Consider the following 19,112-nt stretch of genomic DNA (forward strand, 5'->3'; position numbering starts at 1 on the left):
CACTGATGAAAGGGAGGAGCTAATGCTGAATGCGAGGGGCTTGCAGTGAAGGGAGGAGCTTCTGATGAAGGGGAGGAGCTATCAGGTGCTGAGGTTGGATTACTTTCTTCATATTGTGCAGGTAAAATGGTTGCTACACATATGTATACCAAGTGTCTGGATCACGCTATTGGTTGGTTTTTTTTTTAGTGGGAGGTGCTACACTATATCCTGCCCTCTCTTCGTGTTTTAGTTGAGATTACCTCAAACATACAATAAAAATGCACATTTCAAAGCACTTCACATGACCTTTAAACACATTTTCACCCCCTTCAGCTTAGTTCTGTGTTTTTATCTTGTTTTTTTATACACCTTGTCACAGCTTTTAGATGTTGTTTTGTTTTTTGTTAGAAGTCAGAAATGTAAAGGAGCCGGCTGCCCTCAATAGAAAGTCAATGCTGAGTGTTGGACTGTTTCTCCCTGGTGGGCGTGGCTTTTGAATTATGACACGTTACCCTCCGTTTCTGGAGTGACATCAGGACTCACCATTCACATGGCTGGAGTGACCGGAAAGCATGCAGATTTGCGTCCATTCCGGCGAAATCCCAAAAGCGCACATCATAGTCATAACCACCGGTGACCAGACGAGCACCAGACGGGTCCAGAGCCAAAGCTGAAACCTGCACAAGCACAGATCTGAGCTCAGTTTAGACCGTCGCTTCATTAGAGTCCAAAACAATCCATTACAGCAACAGTCCACAGATTTACAGCAGTATTACAGAAGTCTCTTTTGCTCAACAAACCTACATTTGTTTGATTTAAAACTACAGCTACATTGTACTAAAATGAATAATAACCAGATTTTGAATTGAAATGAATTGAACTTGATGATTGAACTGAACTGAGTCAAAATCCAGATTTGAACTGAACCAAGATCTGTTTGATGTTCGAACTGATCCAAATTGAATCATAATCAAATTGGAAACTGAATCTAATTTAAATTGATGATTGAAGATGTGTCAGAATATGAATATCTGCAATATACCTGATCCTGATAATTATCTGTTAACAGGCAGATTCTGACTACTCTAACTTCAAGATTATATTTAAGATGTTAAGATTTTTGTTTATTTTTGGTTGATGTACTAAAAATACAAAAACTAACTTAATACAAACTATAAAATATTAAAAACAAAGACAGATTAATAATAATAATAATGAAAAAATGACATTAATAAAATGATGCTTGAACTGAAATGACATTCATTTGATGTTTGAACTAAATTGAATCAGGATCAAAATTTGAACAGAAATGAATTTAACTTAATGATTGAACTGAGTCAAAATAAAGATTTGAACCGAACCAAGATTCATTTGTTGTTTGAACTGAACTAAATTAAATCTTGATCAAAATTTAAATTGGACTGAATTTAACTTGATTATTAAATTGAACTGAGTCAAAATCAACATTTGAACTAAACGAAGATTTGTTTGTTGTTTGAACTTAACTAAATTGAATCATAATCAAAATTTATGCACAATTTACACACAATTTAACGCAGATTGAATTGAACTGAGTCAAAATCAACATTTGAACCGAACCTAGAATCGTTTGTTGTTTGAACTGAAATAAAAAAGAATCATGATCAAAGTTTTAACTGAAACGATTTAACTTAATGATTGAATTGAACTGAGTCAAAATCAACTGAACCAAGATTTGTTTGATGTTGGAACTAAACTAAATTGAATCAGGATCAAAATTTGACCTAAAATGACTTGAACTTGATGATTGAACTAAACTGAGTCAAAATCAAGATTTAAACCGAACCAAGATTTGTTTGTTGTTTGAACTGAACTGAATCAAAATTTGAACTCTGTTTTTCAAGATTAGTGACAACAATTATTGACTATTTTAGGTTGAAGTATTAAAAATGACAAAAACTAAAATCAACATGTGCTAAACTACACAAGCAGACACAAATTTAACAAAAAATTCATAAAAAAGCACAAAAGAAATTCTAAAACAGTGATCAAATCTGAAACAAAAGCAGAAAGCGGAGAGCAGAGGTGTGTACTCACGGTTTTAGTGCCGTGTTGAAGTGTGATCTCATGAGTATCCGGTATCTTCTTCACTGGATTCTGTTACTCAAACACAAAGAGAAACTCTTCAGCAGTTTTTACAGGCCCCAGACTGAGTGTCCTGACCCCTGCGTACACCTGTGAGTGCTTTACAGTGGTAATACCACTGACACACACACACACACACACACGCTCGTGCACCAGAACACGCTGCGCTGAGAGACTCGTTGTGTGTGTGATTTGTGGATTGGCGGATGCTGCTGTTCCAGCACACCTGGACCTGATGAGACACATTCAGCCCAGTACAGAGGACATCCATCAAACACACACAGAGAGCAGCAGGACACCTGTACACACTCACTGTGACACACATAGAGCAGCAGTCACAACGCAGGATGCCTTTATACACTCACTGTCTCACACACACACACACACAAACAGAGGGGCAGTGTCTCCATCTTCTGATGGCTACTTCCAGCAGGATAACGCAGCATGTCATAAAGCTCAATCATCTCAGACTGGTTTCTTGAACATGACGATGAGTTCACTGCACTCAAATGGCCTCCACAGTCACCAGAGCTCAATCCAATAGAGCAGCTTTGGGATGTGGTGGAACGGGAGATTGGCATTATGGATGTGCAGCCGACAAATCTGCAGCAACTGCGTGATGCTATCATGTCAATATGGAGCAAAATCTCTGAGGAATATTTCCAGTAGCTTGTTGAATCTCTGCCATGAAGGATTAACGCAGTGCTAAAGGCCCCGGTACTAGTACGGTGTACCTAATAAAGTGGCCGTTGAGTGTGCATTATTATTATTATTACTATTATTATTACATTACCATAACAGCCCAATATATAAATCTAATATTTTTTTCTTACAAAATAAATTTAAATACACCTTTGATATTTGATGAATGTTAATGAGAGATGTTTGGGGCTTTTTCATACAAACTAAAGAACAGAATGTCTCTGAAAGCAAAAGCAAAAGCTCAATAGAGACGTCTATAGTCCAATGACAAAACCATAAAGGTCTCTGAAAACATTTGCAGTGATGGAGAATGGCAGTGTTTCCCTCTAGTGGCGTCACTGACACATTACAAACACACACAACCTGCACCGAGCGTCATTGAGCATCACATAACACTGATCAACCTTACAAATCACAGCAAATAAGTGTTTAAAATCAGATTAGATCATAGCTGGGCTGATAACAGTATGAAATATAGAGGCTGATAATCAACCATACACAACAAGGCAAAGTTAGAGCTAGTTTTGTTCACACTTAATACGGTTTCATTAGTTCATGTATTGGGAACACTTTACAATAAGGTTCATTAGTTAATGCATTTACTAACATGAAGTAATCATGAACAGCACTTGTACAGCATTTATTAATCATAATTGAACATTTACTAATGCATTATTAACATTCAAGTCCATGCTTGTTTACATTAGTTAATGCACCATGAGTTAACATGAACTAACAATGAACTACTGTATTTTTATTAACTAACATGAACAAATACAGTAGTAGATGTATTGTTCATTGTTTGCTTATGTTAGAAAATGCATTATTAACAATTAATGAACCTTATTGTAAAGTGTGACCCATGTATTTAACTAATTATGAACATGAGTTTCTTTACTCAGTGTTCAGCATTCACTAATGCATTATTAACATCCAAATTCATGCTTGTTGACATTAGTTAATGCAGCGCGAGTTAAACTAACAATGGGCGACTTTATTTCCATTAACTAACATGAACAAATACAGTAATAGGTGTGTTGTTCGTTGTGTGTTTGTGTTGTTCAAATGCATTAACTAACATTAAATAAAACAACCTTACTGTAAAGTGTTACACTAATTTTCCCCCTCTTTCTGAATGAAATGCCTACTTTACTACATCCAATCAGCTTGCAGTAGAAAAAAACAAGCCACGCCCACTGTTTTCTCATTCACAACTGCTTCATGGGGACTTTAAGACCATTACGTCGCTTAGAATTCAAGTCGAAAGCTTTTTAGCACTTTTAATAATCCTGATAAACAATCCAGTTATGATCTGCCAGTGGAGCAGCCAGTGAATGGAAGGGGTTACTGATGAAAGGGAGGAGCTAATGATGAAGGAGAGAGGCTTGCAGTGAGGGGGAGGAGCTTCTGATGAAAGGGAGGAGGTTACTTATGAAGGGGAGGAGCTGCCAGTGAATGTAAAGGGTTACTGATGAAAGGGAGGAGCTAATGATGAAGGCGAGGGGCTTGCAGTGAGGGGGAGGAGCTTCTAATGAAAGGAAGGAGGTTACTGATGAAGGGGAGGAGCTTCAAGCAAATGGAAGGGGTTAATGATTAAAGGGAGGAGCTAATGATGAAGGTGGGGGGCTTGCAGTGAGGAGAGGAGCTTCTGATGAAGGGGAGGAGCTACTGAATAAGGGTAGGAGGTTACTTATGGAGGGGAGGAGCTGCCGTTGAATGGAAGAGGCTACTGATGAAAGGAAGGAGCTAATGCTGAAGGCGAGGGGCTTGCAGTGAGGGGAGGAGCTTCTGGTGAAGGGGAGGAGCTATCAGGCTATCACAACTGCTTCATGGGGACTTTAAAAGACCATGACGTCGCTTAGACTTCAAGTCGAAAGCTTTTTAGCACTTTTAATAATCCCGATAAACAATCCAGTTATATTCTGACCTAATCCGCTGCTATGGAGATGTTTTCTGGAACAAATGAGAAGACAAACACACTCACATCATCATCATCATCATCCTCCTCATTGCCGTCATCATCATCGTCCTCATCGTCAGCAGTGCTGCGCATGAATCCGGGTGGCAGCGGTGGTCCGACCACTCCATCATCATCATCATTATCATCTTCATCATCAGCCTGAGCAGGTGGAGGAAGAGGACCGATGACATCAGAGTCGCTGTCATCACTGTCCGGCTGCTGCTTCCTGTCCACAGGCACACCAGAGAGAGAGACGTCACCATATCTGACCACAAACCCAGTCATAAGGGTTCATCTTTTCAAATCGAGAGGATTCAATCATTAAGAGAGAGAGAGAGTTTTGTATGTCTACGTCAGAGATGCTCAAAGTAGGGCACGCAGGCCAAAGTTGGCCTATATTTACCTTGGACCCACTAGCCTCAATCAGGTTTGGTTTTGGCCCTTCACAAAAAAAAGTTTGGGCACCCCTGGTCTTTGTTTTATGTCTTTATGTCTTAATGTTTGTTGTTGTTTATGTCGAGTCTGTACTTGGCATTAGAATGCTCATCAGCCAATCAGAATCAAGCATTCAACAGACACATAGGGCTCAATTTGGACGATCCATGCGCAAAGTCTAAAGCACAGGGCGCTAAAGGATTTAGGGCATGTCCTCATCCACTTCTGAAAAATCCGCTTTGCTCTGTGGCGCATGGTCTAACAGGGTTGAGCCTATTCTCTTAATGAGTTATAGGTATGCTTTGAGAATAAACCAATCAGAGACTCGCCTCACATTCCCTTTAAGAGTCTGTTGCGTCGCGGCATGGTGCACTTGCTTTTTACATGACGACTGTGTAAGTGTAAAATCTGAACGCTTCACTAGAGAGAAAACAGTGAAACAGAGCATCTGCAGCACGAGGATAAAGAACGAGCCTCCTCTTTATTTACTTTCACTCTCGTGGATAGGGAAACGTGTTGTACGCACAGATATCCATTAGCCTATAAATAATTTATTTTGTTTGTTAAGAGCAAATATTTGTTTCAAAACTATTTCTAAATTCAGTTCTAATTTCCAGCAAATTAATAAAGAACAACAATAACAAAGTGTGTTCAAACAACTGCGTCGCGGCCTGCGCCGGGTGTATGATAGGGCCCATAGAGTGTAAATCTGCACATGATTAAGCAGATAAAGATGATGATGATGATGATGATGTACCTGGATGTGGACGGTTTCTCCTTCTGCCGGCTCTCCTCCAACTCCTGCTTCTCACGATCCTCTGGAACAGGAAAACTCAAAGTTAAAGGGATCGTTCACTCAAAAATTACAATTCTGTCATTTACTCAACCCTTGTTTAAAGTTCAAAGAGTGTTTTCTGCAAAATGAGAGCATTTTCATAATGTAAGTGGCTTTTGAATTTGAGTATGTGAGTATATGTGCAAAAAAAAAAAAAAAAAAATATATATATATATATATATATATATATATATATATATATATATATATATATATATATATATATATATATATATAGTAAAAATACATTGTTCCTGACATCAGATAAACCTTTATCTTTTTGAATCTATATAAGAGAGCAAACATATTTTTATTCTTCATTTTACTGCCACCTGGTGGAATAAAATAAAACAAAAAAAAACAAATAAAAAGAAGACAAACGATAGATTCTGGAAAATAAACTTAACAAAAAAAGCTGAAAATCTGACTTTTTTGTGTGCTTATCAGATAATTATTGAAAAAATAAATTGGTAAATATGTAAAACTTTACATGCATCTTAACATTTACGGGGTTTTCTGTAAAATAAGACTATTTTTTCAATATACTTGAAAGTATGCAACCAGGGCACTCTTTTGAAGTTAGAAAGGTACATTTCTGTAAAAATAAAAAGCTGAAGCTGAGCTTTCTTTATAAGTTTCTTTTCCTCTGTTAAACACAAAAGAAGATATTTTGAGAAATGTTGGACCCTGACTTCCATATTATTGGTTTTTCCTAGTATGGAAGTCAATGGTTACAGGCTTTTAGCTTTTTCAAAATATCTTCTTATGTGCTGAACTGAAGAAATAAAGCACTTTTTTTTCAAATGTTGCTAGAATTGGTGTTTATGTATGAGCGATATATTATATTGCATCAGCAAAAATGATTGAGGTCATGTGCATGTGATGTGCATGTGTTGATTAGTGTGCCAGGCCTATTATACGTAATAAATATACACAGTACACACATTTAAATTACGCCTGAATGTTATTTTGAATTAAACTAGTCTCGATTAATGTTTGCCCAGCACTACTTATTATTGTTTATATGATTAGTGATGGTTTATGTTAACTCTCTCTCTTTTTTTTAAGACTGACCTAACACTCGCTGGCTCCTCTCGATGGCCGTCCGCCTGGTCTGCTCAAACATGGCCTCCAGGTCAAAGGTTCGAGCTTTTCTCCCTGAGCGTGACAGAAACGTGCATTAAAACTCAACATCAGACAACATCCGGCTTCAGCTGATGATTTCAGAACTGTGTGATGAAGACTCACCGAACCCAGAGAAGCCCATGACGGAGGAGAGGTCTCCATCTGCACCTGAGATCACACACACACACACACACACACGCAAACACTGAGTCCTTTTCATACACACATAGTTGAAGTCATTATTCACCCCTCTGTGAATTTGCTTCTTTTTCAAATATTTGCCAAATGATGTTGAACAGATTCAGGAATTTTTCACAGTATTTCCTCTAATATTTGTTCTTCTGGAGAAAGTCTTATTTGTTTTATTTCAGCTAGAATAAAAGCAGTTTTTAATTTTTTTAAAGCCATTTTGAGGTCAATATTATTATATCATGTCCATCCCTTTATGAGCACAGTGTCTCCATCTTCTGATGGCTACTTCCAGCAGGATAACGCAGCATGTCATAAAGCTCAATCATCTCAGACTGGTTTCTTGAACATGACGATGAGTTCACTGTACTCAAATGGCCTCCACAGTCACCTGATGTCAATCCAATAGAGCAGCTTTGGGATGTGGTGGAGCGGGAGATTGGCATCATGGATGTGCAGCCGACAAATCTGCAGCAACTGTGTGATGCTATCATGTCGATATGGAGCAAAATCTCTGAGGAATATTTCCAGAAGCTTGCTGAATCTCTGCCATGAATTCAAGGAGGGGTCCAACGTAGTATTAGTAATTGTAATAAATTGTAATAATCCAGTGGGGTGTTTATCAGACAGCAGTCAGTGCTGCAAACAGACATCTGATCATTATGAAGAAACTGAACAAACTGGGTCTATGATACTTTACATAATAATGTATAGTAAGTAAAGTATACAAATACTATAGTACTGCCATGTTATAAGTCTAAACATTATATCATGGGTAAAAATACTAAACCAAAACCTGATATATATGTCCAGTAAACTTAAAGTACACAAAGGTTTTTGAGGTGACGTTGGTTTTATTCATTCATTTTCTTTCGGCTTAGTGCCTTTAATTGTGTAATTAATTAGATTAGTTGGCGGTTCACAGCAAAAATAATTAAAATAAAAAATATTTTTGATCATATTTTAATGTTTTTTTTTTTCATAGTTTATAGTGTTTATGGCGGTCATATGTTCAGCAAATGATTCAGAGAGTCATTTGATTCAAAAGAGTCGGTCTTTTAGTTCACATTTATTCATTCATTCATTTTCAGCTTAGTCCCTTTATTAATCTAGGGTCGCCACAGTGGAATGAACCGCCAACTTATCCAGCATATGTTTTTACACATTGGATGCTTTTCCAGCAGCAACCCATCTCTGGGAAACATCCACACACACCCATTCACACTCATACACTAGTCAATTTAGCTTATCCAATTCACCTGTACCGCATGTCTTTGGACTGTTGGGGAAACCGGAGGACGCAAAGGAAACCCACGTGAACACAGGGAGAACATGCAAACTCCACACAGAAACGCCAACTGAGCCAGCCGAGGCTCAAACCAGCAACCTTTTTGCTGTGAGGCGACAGCACTACCTACTGCGCCACTGCGTCGCCAAAGTTGGTTTTATATTTCCACATTTATTCAGTGACAACTTGTGACATGCTGGTACTTTTAGTATTCAGACTGAAATCATAAGCAAGTATGACTACAAAACAACATTAGCACCATTTATTTGACTGAACAATGCTGTACTTTGATAGCCATCGGTTGCTAACTTCACTATTTTTAATTTGCAAACAATGCTTTTCTGAAACGATATTATTAAGCAGAAAGTCTGAATGTATGAATATAAAGCCTTTAACAGAAAAAACTTTACCTTAATTTTACATTAATTTACACTATAGGATGTACTGATGTGGGAATGTAGAGTATTTACGAAACAAATGTGGTAATACTACTGTTAGCCAATACAAATGTGCGAATATAAAACCAAATTTACCCCAATTTAATACATTATAAAAACAGTCAAGAGTAGACTGCAGTATGTTCTGCATAGGAGATGACTATGTGAGTTATAATACATATTGTAGTGTATAGTAACTTAGTCATGTAATATCAAGGAATACCATAGTACTACCTTGTTACAACTCCTAACGTTGTATTTCAAGACATTTAGTGTATTATCTGTAAAAATACGAGCAGTAAACCGACAACTAAAATGAGTCCGGTTAAGCCATCGTGAATAAATGATGAGGCTACAGTTGTTTATTTTCAGAATGTCATTAAACAGGCATCAGAATCACATGTGCATCAGTCTGTGATGATAATAAGAGCTTCGGTGACTCTAAATGGCTTCATTAAAGCACCGCAGACTTCAGCAAAACACAGTCCTGCAGTTTCAGCAGATTTACCTCACGAACACGACTTAAAACACGAATTAAACTAACTCAACTGATAAACTTACCAGCATCACTGCTCTGATCGGCCATGATAATAACATCACACACTTCCGCGACGCCAGAGTGCCAAAATAAAAGTCCCTCCAAAATACAAGTTCATCAGTCATGCTGAGAGAAACTCTTATTATTGTGAAACTGCTTATCATGGATATTTATATTAGATGTCGCCTACCTTGTTGTTGTCTATTGGAAGGAATGCGTCAATAACGCCGCCATTTTAGTACAGGGTAGTGCTCCTTCAAAATGAATGCGGGACCAAGTAGGACTGGGACATAGATATATTTTTATATAAACCACGTTCACATCGTATGCTGCTTCCTCAGTTATAAAATAAAGCCAAAGGAAAATTGATTAATGAATGAAAAATTCAGTCTGGCCCTAGGGATTTGTAATGAATAGAGTACAGGGCCGTGGCAAGGGGGGTTTGGGTATTTTTGTGTGACGGAGGCAAGCGAGTAAGTGCTGTGCAGGTAAACCTCACTCCTCTGACCTCTAAAGGTCCTCTAGCGACAGACACTAGAGGCCATGGTCTTTAGCCTCCTTGTTAGAGCAACCGACTCACATGCGGGAGGCCGCCAGTTCGATACCAGTTCGGAGCGGGTTAGGTGGCGTAGGACCGCAGGGGTTACATTGGTGCAGTGACCCGGATGGGAGTGAGGTTTAGTTACATTTGGAAGACCCACCCTACATTTGGAAGACCCATCATGGTGAAAATACCCATCGAAAAAGGCTTTAAGATCAAGTGGAATCTTTTGTTGGCTGCCGTTTCGACTTATCAGTTTTGGCCAATGCCAACCAGCGGTGGACAGAGTACTGAAAAATCATACTCAAGTAAAAGTACCACTACTTGCCTAAAAATGTAGCGTAAGCAGAGTAAAAGTACCTGCTGTAAATATTACTCAAAGTATAAATAGTATAAATAAAAGTGGCTCGTTCAAATGTACTGGTGAGTAGTGAGCATTACTGTTAAAAGCTGATGCATTTACATTTAATTTGTGCATATGTGTGTAAACGTAACATTCTGTAGTGCATTAAGTTATTGCCCAGCAGGCACACAACGTCATAAGTTGTTAATATTAGGTTAGATTAAGCTTGTGATGTCAGGTGACCAAAAATCAATGGCTAGTCAGTGTCTAAGGACAGCGTTATTTAGATGTCCAATAATGACGTTGAAATTGGGTTGATTTTAGGTTGTTAGAAAGTGACCAAAATCCAACGTCAAAATCCTGACATTTATTCGTCAGGTATGGCAACCAAAATCCAACATCTGATAGACGTAATAAAAGTAACGTCCACACAACGTCAAGCTGTAACATCATTAGATGTTAATATTTTCCTAGTTTTCGATTGGACATTATCGTTGGTTTGACGTTGAGGTCTGATGGCAAGCCGATTTTCATTTCTAAACAAAATGCAGCGTCCCCATGACGTGAGGGTACAATGTCAATCTGACATCCTGTTGACGTCTTGTGCCTGCTGGGTGTTTATGGCCATTAAAACGTCACTAAAATGCTTAAAACGTCACTGAAATGCAGTATTTAAATTAAATTAAATAGAAAATGAAGTGTAAAGTTGCAAAAAGGTCCACTTTTTGAGAAAAAAGAACCACCCCTTTCACCAGGCTGGCTACAGGCCTGAAGTAACTTACACAACACCAATGACAACCTATGAAATAATCACAGTTATTTACATAAATACCTGTCATTACAATATTACTATATAGCTGTAAATAGTCATTTACATTTCTGCACATGTTACTGATGAATTATGAACGGCTGTCAATAACAAATCAGACCAATGAGACCTTCAGCTTGACATTTTATTAAAGGATTTTCAACAGCGAATCTTAGAAATGCAAGACGATGCTTTTATTTACAGATAATCACATTAAAGTAAATGGTCCTGTGTGCTGTCAGATATAGCATGAGCCATCTCTGTTTATTCTGCTGGAATCTGTGCCCTCAACACAAATGCTCCAGTCATACACAAATCCCACAATCCTTCACAGTGGAGATCTGCAGCTGTGCAACATCTGGAGGCAGAAGAAGCTTCAGTCCTGCTGTTGTTCGTCCGCCACCAAACGCTCGATTTCAGCCCAGTCCAGCCGACTCAACACACTGCCTGAGCTGAGCGGAGAGAGAGCGTCCAGATCCAGTAGATCCTGCAGCACACACACACGCACACACAGCAGTCACCACTCAATACTGCTTCATCCAATACTTCATCTTCATTAATATTTAGATTTTCCTTTTGATTAGTTTTTGGAGTTTGTGTTTTTTTTTGTTTTATTATAATTTTTTGTTCTGTTTTGATTTGGGTTTTTGTTTTGTTTTATTTTGTTTATTAGTTTAATTTAGGTTTTAGTTTATGGGGGGTTGTTTCATATCGTTTAGTTTTGTTTTGGTTTTTGTTTCGTTTTGTTTGTTGGTTTAGTTTAGGTTTTAGTTTCAGTTTTTGGGTTTTTGTTTCATATCGTTTTGTTTTTGGATTTATTTTTTTCATTTTGCTGTTTTGTTGATTGGTTTAATTTAGGTTTTAGTTTATTTTTTGGGTTTTTTGTTTCATATTGCTCTGTTTTGTTTTGTTTTAAGTTTTGATTGTTGTTTATTTAGTTAAGGGTTAGTTTAGTTTTGTTTTTTAACGTTTTCTTTTGAGCTTTTGTTTTGTGTTTTTGTTCTGGTTTGTTTAAGCTTTTTGGTTTGCTTTGCTTGTTTTAAACTAGTTTTAAGTTTTTGTTTTGTTTTGGGTTTTTGTTCTGTTTTGTTTGTTTTAAGCTTTTGTTTTAAGTTTTGTTTTTGTTTTTTGTTTATTCATTTAGTTAAGGTTTTTGTTTATTACGTTTAGTTTACTTTGGGGTTGTTTTTTGTTTATTGCTTTAGTTTAGGTTTATTTTGTAACGTGTTCTTTGGGAATTTTGTTTTTGTTTTATTATTTTTTTTGTTTATTCATTTAGTTTTTTTAGGGTTTTTGTTTCATATCCCTCTGTGTTGTTTTGTTTTTTAGTTTAGGTTTTTTGGGTTTGTTTCATTTTCGTTCTGTTTTATTTAGGGTTTTTGTTTTGTTTGTTTTAAGTTTTAGTTTTGTTTTTTGTTTATTGGTTTAGTTAAGATTTTTGTTTATTTTAGTTTACTTTAGGGTTGCTTTTTTGTTTAGGTTTTAGTTTAAGTTTATTTTGTAACTTTGTTTTAGGGTTTTTGTTTTAAATTTTTGTTCTGTTTTTTTGGATTTTTCTTTTGTTTTGCTTAAAGTATTTGTTCTGTTTTGTTTTAGGGTTTTGCTTTGTTTTGTTTTTTGTTTATTAGTTTAGTTTAGATTTTTTAGATTCAAAAAATTTGCTTCATTTCGTTCTGTTTTGGGACGTTTTTTTTTGTTTAGTTTGTTGTTTTAAGCTCTTGTTTTAAGTTTTGGTTTTGTTTTTTGTTTAGTTAAGAGTTTTGATTATTTATTTTAGTTTAGGATTGTTTTTTGTTTACTGTTTTAGTTTAGGTTTATCATGTAATGTTTTCTTTTGGGTTTTTGTTTTGTTTTTCTTATGTTTTGTGTTGAATTTTGTTTTGTTTCATTTCGTTCGATTTCATTTAGTCTTTGTTTTTTGTTTTGTTTTGGAAAAAACTGAAACTATTTGTCAAAAAATAAACTAAAATATAATTAAAAATTCACAATAAACAAAAACAAATCTAACAAAACTGCCAGTTTAAGCTAACAAAATCAATACGGTTAGTTTTGATTTCATTTGTACTACTCTGAGCACTAACAGTCCCTCTGTATAATCAGCAGTTGTTGTGTGTATTTCCTCTTCTTGCTGAGTCTCTGAATGCCTCCTCGATTGTAAGTCACTTTGGACAAAAGCATCTGCTGAATGACTGAATGTAAAAGTGCTGCGGTGTATTTCTCACCGGTGTGTTGTGCTGCGGGTCCAGCATGAGGATCCTGTGCTCTTGATCTGCAGGACTCCACACACTCTCAGTGTTCAGTTCATCAGTATCCTCAACACCCGCCTGCAGATCCTGCTTCACGGAGGATGACTGCACACCACTGCCCATCTCTAATCAACAACAAACACACAGCATTAGCATATATTTGCCTGTCATGTACTTACAAGATTATATCGGTTTATTAGGGTTGTTATGGTTATCATGAACTAAAGCCTACTTGTAAATGCATCTCTGTTTGATGCTTGACATAAGACATCAACTGGAAATACAATACATTTAAAAGACCAGGAAAACATTTAAGAGCCTTAAAAAATGTAGACCCCCCCCCAACAGAAGCTGGCTGGATAAATAAAGTGATGTCTTACATTAGATTGGAAAAGATTAAGGGTGCGTTCAAACCTGTGAATCGATTCAGTTGTTCTGAAACAGAGATTACAATTGTTACATTGTTGCTCTTTGCTCTTGGAGCGGTTCGCTTTCACACTGCAAAGTTTCTAATCGGACCAAAGGAGCTAAAACAAGTCACGTGCGAGTAAACTCTCCTCACATTGGTCAGAGTGTCAGGGTTTATTTTGCAGCGTCCCGCTCAGCTGTCAGGAGAGGTGGTGGTTTGGTGGTGATTGACAGGGTGCTCGCGACGTGTCTGAGGAGAGACGCGGTGGGGAGGGGTGAGAAGGGTGCGCGAGACGCGAGATTACCGGGAGATCATCACTCGTTTGCGGGCATCCGGAGACTCGCGAAACTTCCCGCCCTACTCATAATTCTCTCTTCATATAGTCGTAAGCCTATTACATATCCATAAAACACTGTGATATAACCGCGCTCGGATCGGATCGCTTTCTCACTGCAATCGAACCGCTCCAGGGTTCGTTTCAATCGAGCCGAGACCACCTCATTCAAGTGATCTCGGAGCAATAACTTTGGCGCGGAACAGAGCGCGATTGCCCTGTTCACATATGCCAAACGAACCGCGCTAACTGGGCAAACGAGACACGTTCCCAAACAAAAGTGTAGGTGTGAAAGCACCCTACATACATGATTCGAGGCTCGAAACGCAAGTTCCAAGACAAATTTATTAAATCCTTTAAAGAACTCCCTGGCCTTTAGAAGAAATGGATTTATTTATTTTTATTTTATTTTCTCTACTGTGTTATCCTTATTCTATACTCTTTGGATGTTACCAAACTCCTAATGTCAAATGAGAACATATTGACTAAAATAGTAAATATAACACTTTATATAGCACTAAATATAACACTACCTAACAAAAGTCTTGTCTCCTATCCAAGTTTTAGGAACAACCAATAATTATTTGACTTCTAGTCGATCATTTGGTATCAGAAGTGTCTTATATGAAAGGTAAAGGCCTCTAGATTTTGCTTATTTGAGCTCAATAAAATCTGATCATGCCTTGATTATTATTGATTTGATTAGGACAGTAAGGTCTGACTCTGCTCAGACTAAAGTCTCATCGCTGAACAGAAATAATGTCCAGTATAGAATATAAAGTCCTGCTGCAGTGGAGACAGAATGAATATTGTGTCTGACTCCATCATGAGCTTGGAGGACTGCATCCATACATCTCTGACATGACTCACATCACTGATTAATAAAGTCATCTGGAATGAAGAAGAAAGCCTCCATGCAGGACTCCCAGAGCTCATCAAGAGTCTCTGTGTTCATCTTCAACACCTCCTCCTTCATCAGCTCAATAATGTTCATGTCTGGTGACTGGGCTGGCCAATCCTGGAGCACTCTTTGCTTTCAGGAGCTTTGATGTGGAGGCTGAAGTATGAGCAGGAGCGCTATCCTGCTGGAGAATTGTCCCTCTCCTGTGGTTTGTAATGTAATGGGCAGCACAGATGTCTTGATACCTCAGGCTGTTGATGTTGCAAATCTCTCGCACTAAATGTAACCCCAAACCATGATTTCTCCTTCACCAAACTTGACTGATTTCTATGAGAATCTTGGCTCAATACAGGTTCCAGTAGGACTTCTGCAGTATTAGTGATGATTGAAATGCAGATCAACAGATCATTCATCAGAGAAATCCACCTTCTGACACTTTTCCAAATGATCGACTAGAAGTCACGCTGTTATTTGTTGCTCTTACAACCGGGATCCACCACAAGACTTTTGTCAGGTAGTGTACAGTTGAAGACAAACACAATATATTTGAAATATTTTCCAAATGATGTAGACAACATAAACTAAATTACAAAGTATTTCCTACTATTTTGCTTCTGGACGATGTCGTATTTCTTTTAATTTAGCTGTAACACAATAATTATTATCTTAAAAATATTATTAGCTTTAGTAATTATAATATTTTTATTTGTCAATTAAATAAACAACTGACTTGCCTATTTACCCTAATTACCCTAGTGAAGCCTTTAAATGTCACTTTAAGCTGAATACTAGTGTCTTGAATATCTAGTCTAATATTATTTACTGTCATCATGACAGAGAAAATAAATCAGCTATTAGATATGAGTTATTTAAACTATTATGATTAGAAATGTGCTGAATACATCTTCATTAAACAGCACTTTAATATAAAAAAATTAAATAAAAATGCACAGGTGGGCCAATAATTTTGCCTTCAACTCCACATATATACTGCACATTTTTAATAAATGCTTTATTATATTCTTTGTGTGTGGAAAATATATAATATATAAATATTATAAATAAATATATAAATATTATAAATAAATAAATATATAAATATTATAAATATATATATATATATATAAATATATATATATATATATATATATATATATATATATATATATATATATATATATATATATAAATCTCAGATTAACATTAAAATGTGTTCAAAACAGTGTAAAAAATATCCGTACTGTGCTGAACGCTCCTGTTCTGTCTGTTTCTGTTGTCGCTCAGCATCCCGCGGCGAGTGACCTGAGAGAGCCGATCTGCTGGCAGAGCACTGGCTGGAGGAGGATCAGGGGATTGAGGACATGTTTGCTTTACAACATATATCAATCAGCATCAATGGAGCCTTTTCACATGAGTGTGTTGCACAGCAGCAGAAGTGGTCATAGTTGGTGAACTCAGAGCGCAGTGAATGGGAGAGTACAGCAAATCATTTATTTACAAGCCTATTTGCTGAAATAATGACAGAAAAACTCCAGGATGGTGTGATCAAGACTTTCAGAAAGAAGTAAACAATAGTGCGAGACTGATAACGGCAGCCGGAAGAGAGAATCATGTCAGATTTACTGTCCTGCACTCATAGACACTGCATTACTGTATTAGCGGTAATTAGTTGTTTGAAACTTGATGTGAAGATGATATAATACATACATAAATACATATAAATGTTCATATGTTTTATTTTAAATATACAGACATTTAGGTGGCGCAGTAGGTAGCACATTCGCCTTACAGCAAGAAGGTCACTCTGGTTTCCCCCACAAGTCCAAAGACATGTGGTATAGGTGAATCGGGTATGCTAAAATTGACCGTAGTGTATAAATGTATAAGTGTGTGTGTGTGTGTGTGTGTGTGTGTGTGTGTGTGTGTGTGTGTGTGTGTGTGAATGAGTTTGTATGGATGTTCTCCAGTGATGGGCTGCAGCTGGAAGGGCATCCGCTGTGTAAAATATATGCTGGATAAGTTGGCGGTTCATTCCGCTGTGGCGAACCCTGATTAATGAAGGGACTAAGCCGAAAAGAAAACGAATGAATGAATGAATGAATGAATGTTAACATTAAAATCTTTCAAGGATTTAAGATGCTGATGAGCGTTAAACGTGTCCTAATCATCTTGTGAAAAGGCTCCATAACAGAGAAAAGAGGTGCACCTGGTCTGTGCAGGCCGAGTCTGCCGCTCAGTGAGCCGTGGGGTTTCACCGCAGGTTTCCTCTGAAGAACAACAGTCTTTCCTAGTGTGTGTGCGCCGCTCGGACTGCTTGAAAATCTCTTCTGCTTCCCAGAGGACTGACTTCTGCTCCTGAAGCACAGCACAGGGCATTGAGCATCATCTGTATTAGGGATGATGTGTGATATGGACTATCTGTGACATTTCATGATGTTTTCTTGTATTTATTACCATAACGATATTAATTAATGATGATATCATTTATATGTATACACCAGGGATGGGATGGTGCATAGAAAAAAAATCAAGTAACATTCAGTTTGATTGACGTTCTCCCTTTGTACGTGCCATCAGAGGGTAAAAGCCCCGCCCACTAGTGATCATCTCTGTATCATTAGCATAGGGCGTTTAACTTGTTTTAAATCTGCCACTATGCTGACACACAGGCGTCTGTAGCTCCGCCCTTTTTTAAAAAGTGCACAATCTCATTTGAATTTAAAGTGACAGTCACTAAAACACCACAATTAGGATCAAAGCCTGAAAGGGTCAGTTTCAGAGAGCTATTAAACATTATTTGTGTAGTATTGTGAGCTAAAACTTTGTGTTTTGTATTTGTATTTTGTAGCTTTGTATTTTGTGCTTATGTATGGTGTTTATAAATGGTATTTGAGTGTTACAATACAGGATTTTTCTTACATTATTAACTGGATCAAACCAAAAAACCATGACCACGACAATATGAACCAAATCGAAAAATATGTGAACCGTCCCACCCATAATATCCACCAAAATAAAAGTCCCGAATCTTTAGAGAAAAAACATTATTTTTTTTTTAATTAACTAAGCCGAAGAAAAATTAATGAATGAATAAACTGTGCAGAAATAGCTACAAATGTCTGTCTAGCCCCGGATATTACCCATCCCTAAATTGTACGGCCTTATCTTTTTACATTACTCTGGTTAGGGTAGGGATAGACATTAATAAAATACATTTAATGCACAATTTAAATTTTAAATTAAATTTTTTTTCAATTTTTTTTATTTGTGGCTAAGAAATAGCTATTAACTTTTTTTGGTGGGGCCAGTGAAAATATTGGCAGGGCAAGTAAAAATCGGAACCATTGGCCCGATTGGGCCTGTAGAAAAAATCCTAGGCGTTGAACCCTGAATATGAATAAAACTCTGCATAATTACTGTTTTTATGTAACTGTAATGGTTGGGGTAGTGGTATATGTTAATAAAATACAATTGAATGGGTAATTTAATCAATATTATCAATAATGCTCTGTGTAATTACAGTTTTTACATTAATGTGATGGTTGGGGTAGAGGTGGACATTAATAAAATACAATTTAATGAGCAATTTATTGAATAACACGAATAATACTTCTGACCACAGCTTTATCTCTTTTAGCAACAACTGCCAGACTGTTATGATGCAATCCCAGCATGCATTGCTCTGACCTGAGTGTGTGCTGGGCTGGTGTGTGCTGATGGAGCGGCGTGTTGAGCAGGTCTGAGATCAGGCTGCAGGCGTCTCGAGCTCTCTGTTCATGATGCTCCTGCAGAATCAGCCTGAGCACACAGAGACATGAGCACAACACACACAGACACACTCTCATACACACACACACACAAACACACACACGCACTCATACCTGTCTCGCTCTTCTTTAGTTTTCCTGTTGGCCG

At 37.2% G+C, this 19,112-nt stretch overlaps 3 protein-coding genes across 7 annotated transcripts in view; all 3 read right to left on the reverse strand.

The window, feature by feature from the left end:
- Positions 1 to 9,679, reverse strand: part of wdr70 (WD repeat domain 70) — a 107,268-nt gene extending 97,589 nt beyond the window's left edge. Inside the window, exons 1-7 of one of the 2 annotated variants that reach the window (XM_073914328.1) lie at positions 9,639 to 9,679; positions 7,287 to 7,331; positions 7,113 to 7,196; positions 5,961 to 6,021; positions 4,793 to 4,994; positions 2,059 to 2,118; positions 526 to 659 (exon numbers count right to left, since the gene is read on the reverse strand). In XM_073914328.1, the coding sequence (XP_073770429.1) occupies positions 526 to 659; positions 2,059 to 2,118; positions 4,793 to 4,994; positions 5,961 to 6,021; positions 7,113 to 7,196; positions 7,287 to 7,331; positions 9,639 to 9,663 (611 nt within the window). In that variant the 5' untranslated portion in view covers positions 9,664 to 9,679. Of the gene's footprint in view, positions 1 to 525; positions 660 to 2,058; positions 2,119 to 4,786; positions 4,995 to 5,960; positions 6,022 to 7,112; positions 7,197 to 7,286; positions 7,332 to 9,638 lie in introns of both variants that reach the window. The other variant, XM_073914327.1, reaches the window with a different exon arrangement.
- LOC141376283 (uncharacterized) overlaps positions 1 to 19,112 on the reverse strand; it is a 778,518-nt gene that overhangs the window by 195,785 nt on the left and 563,621 nt on the right. The window lies entirely within an intron of this gene.
- Positions 11,439 to 19,112, reverse strand: part of cplane1 (ciliogenesis and planar polarity effector 1) — a 60,841-nt gene continuing 53,167 nt past the window's right edge. For all 4 annotated transcript variants that reach the window (XM_073914319.1, XM_021479229.3, XM_068223881.2 and 1 more), the window contains 6 exons: positions 19,079 to 19,112; positions 18,885 to 18,995; positions 17,404 to 17,552; positions 16,439 to 16,531; positions 13,530 to 13,678; positions 11,439 to 11,794 (listed from right to left, as the gene is read on the reverse strand). The exon at positions 19,079 to 19,112 is cut by the window's right edge and continues 22 nt beyond it. In XM_073914319.1, coding sequence (XP_073770420.1) covers positions 11,684 to 11,794; positions 13,530 to 13,678; positions 16,439 to 16,531; positions 17,404 to 17,552; positions 18,885 to 18,995; positions 19,079 to 19,112 — 647 coding nt within the window. In that variant the 3' untranslated portion in view covers positions 11,439 to 11,683. The remainder of the gene's footprint in view (positions 11,795 to 13,529; positions 13,679 to 16,438; positions 16,532 to 17,403; positions 17,553 to 18,884; positions 18,996 to 19,078) is intronic.

The sequence above is a fragment of the Danio rerio genome, chromosome 10 (genome assembly GCF_049306965.1).
Source record: "Danio rerio strain Tuebingen ecotype United States chromosome 10, GRCz12tu, whole genome shotgun sequence".
Taxonomy (NCBI): domain Eukaryota; kingdom Metazoa; phylum Chordata; class Actinopteri; order Cypriniformes; family Danionidae; genus Danio; species Danio rerio.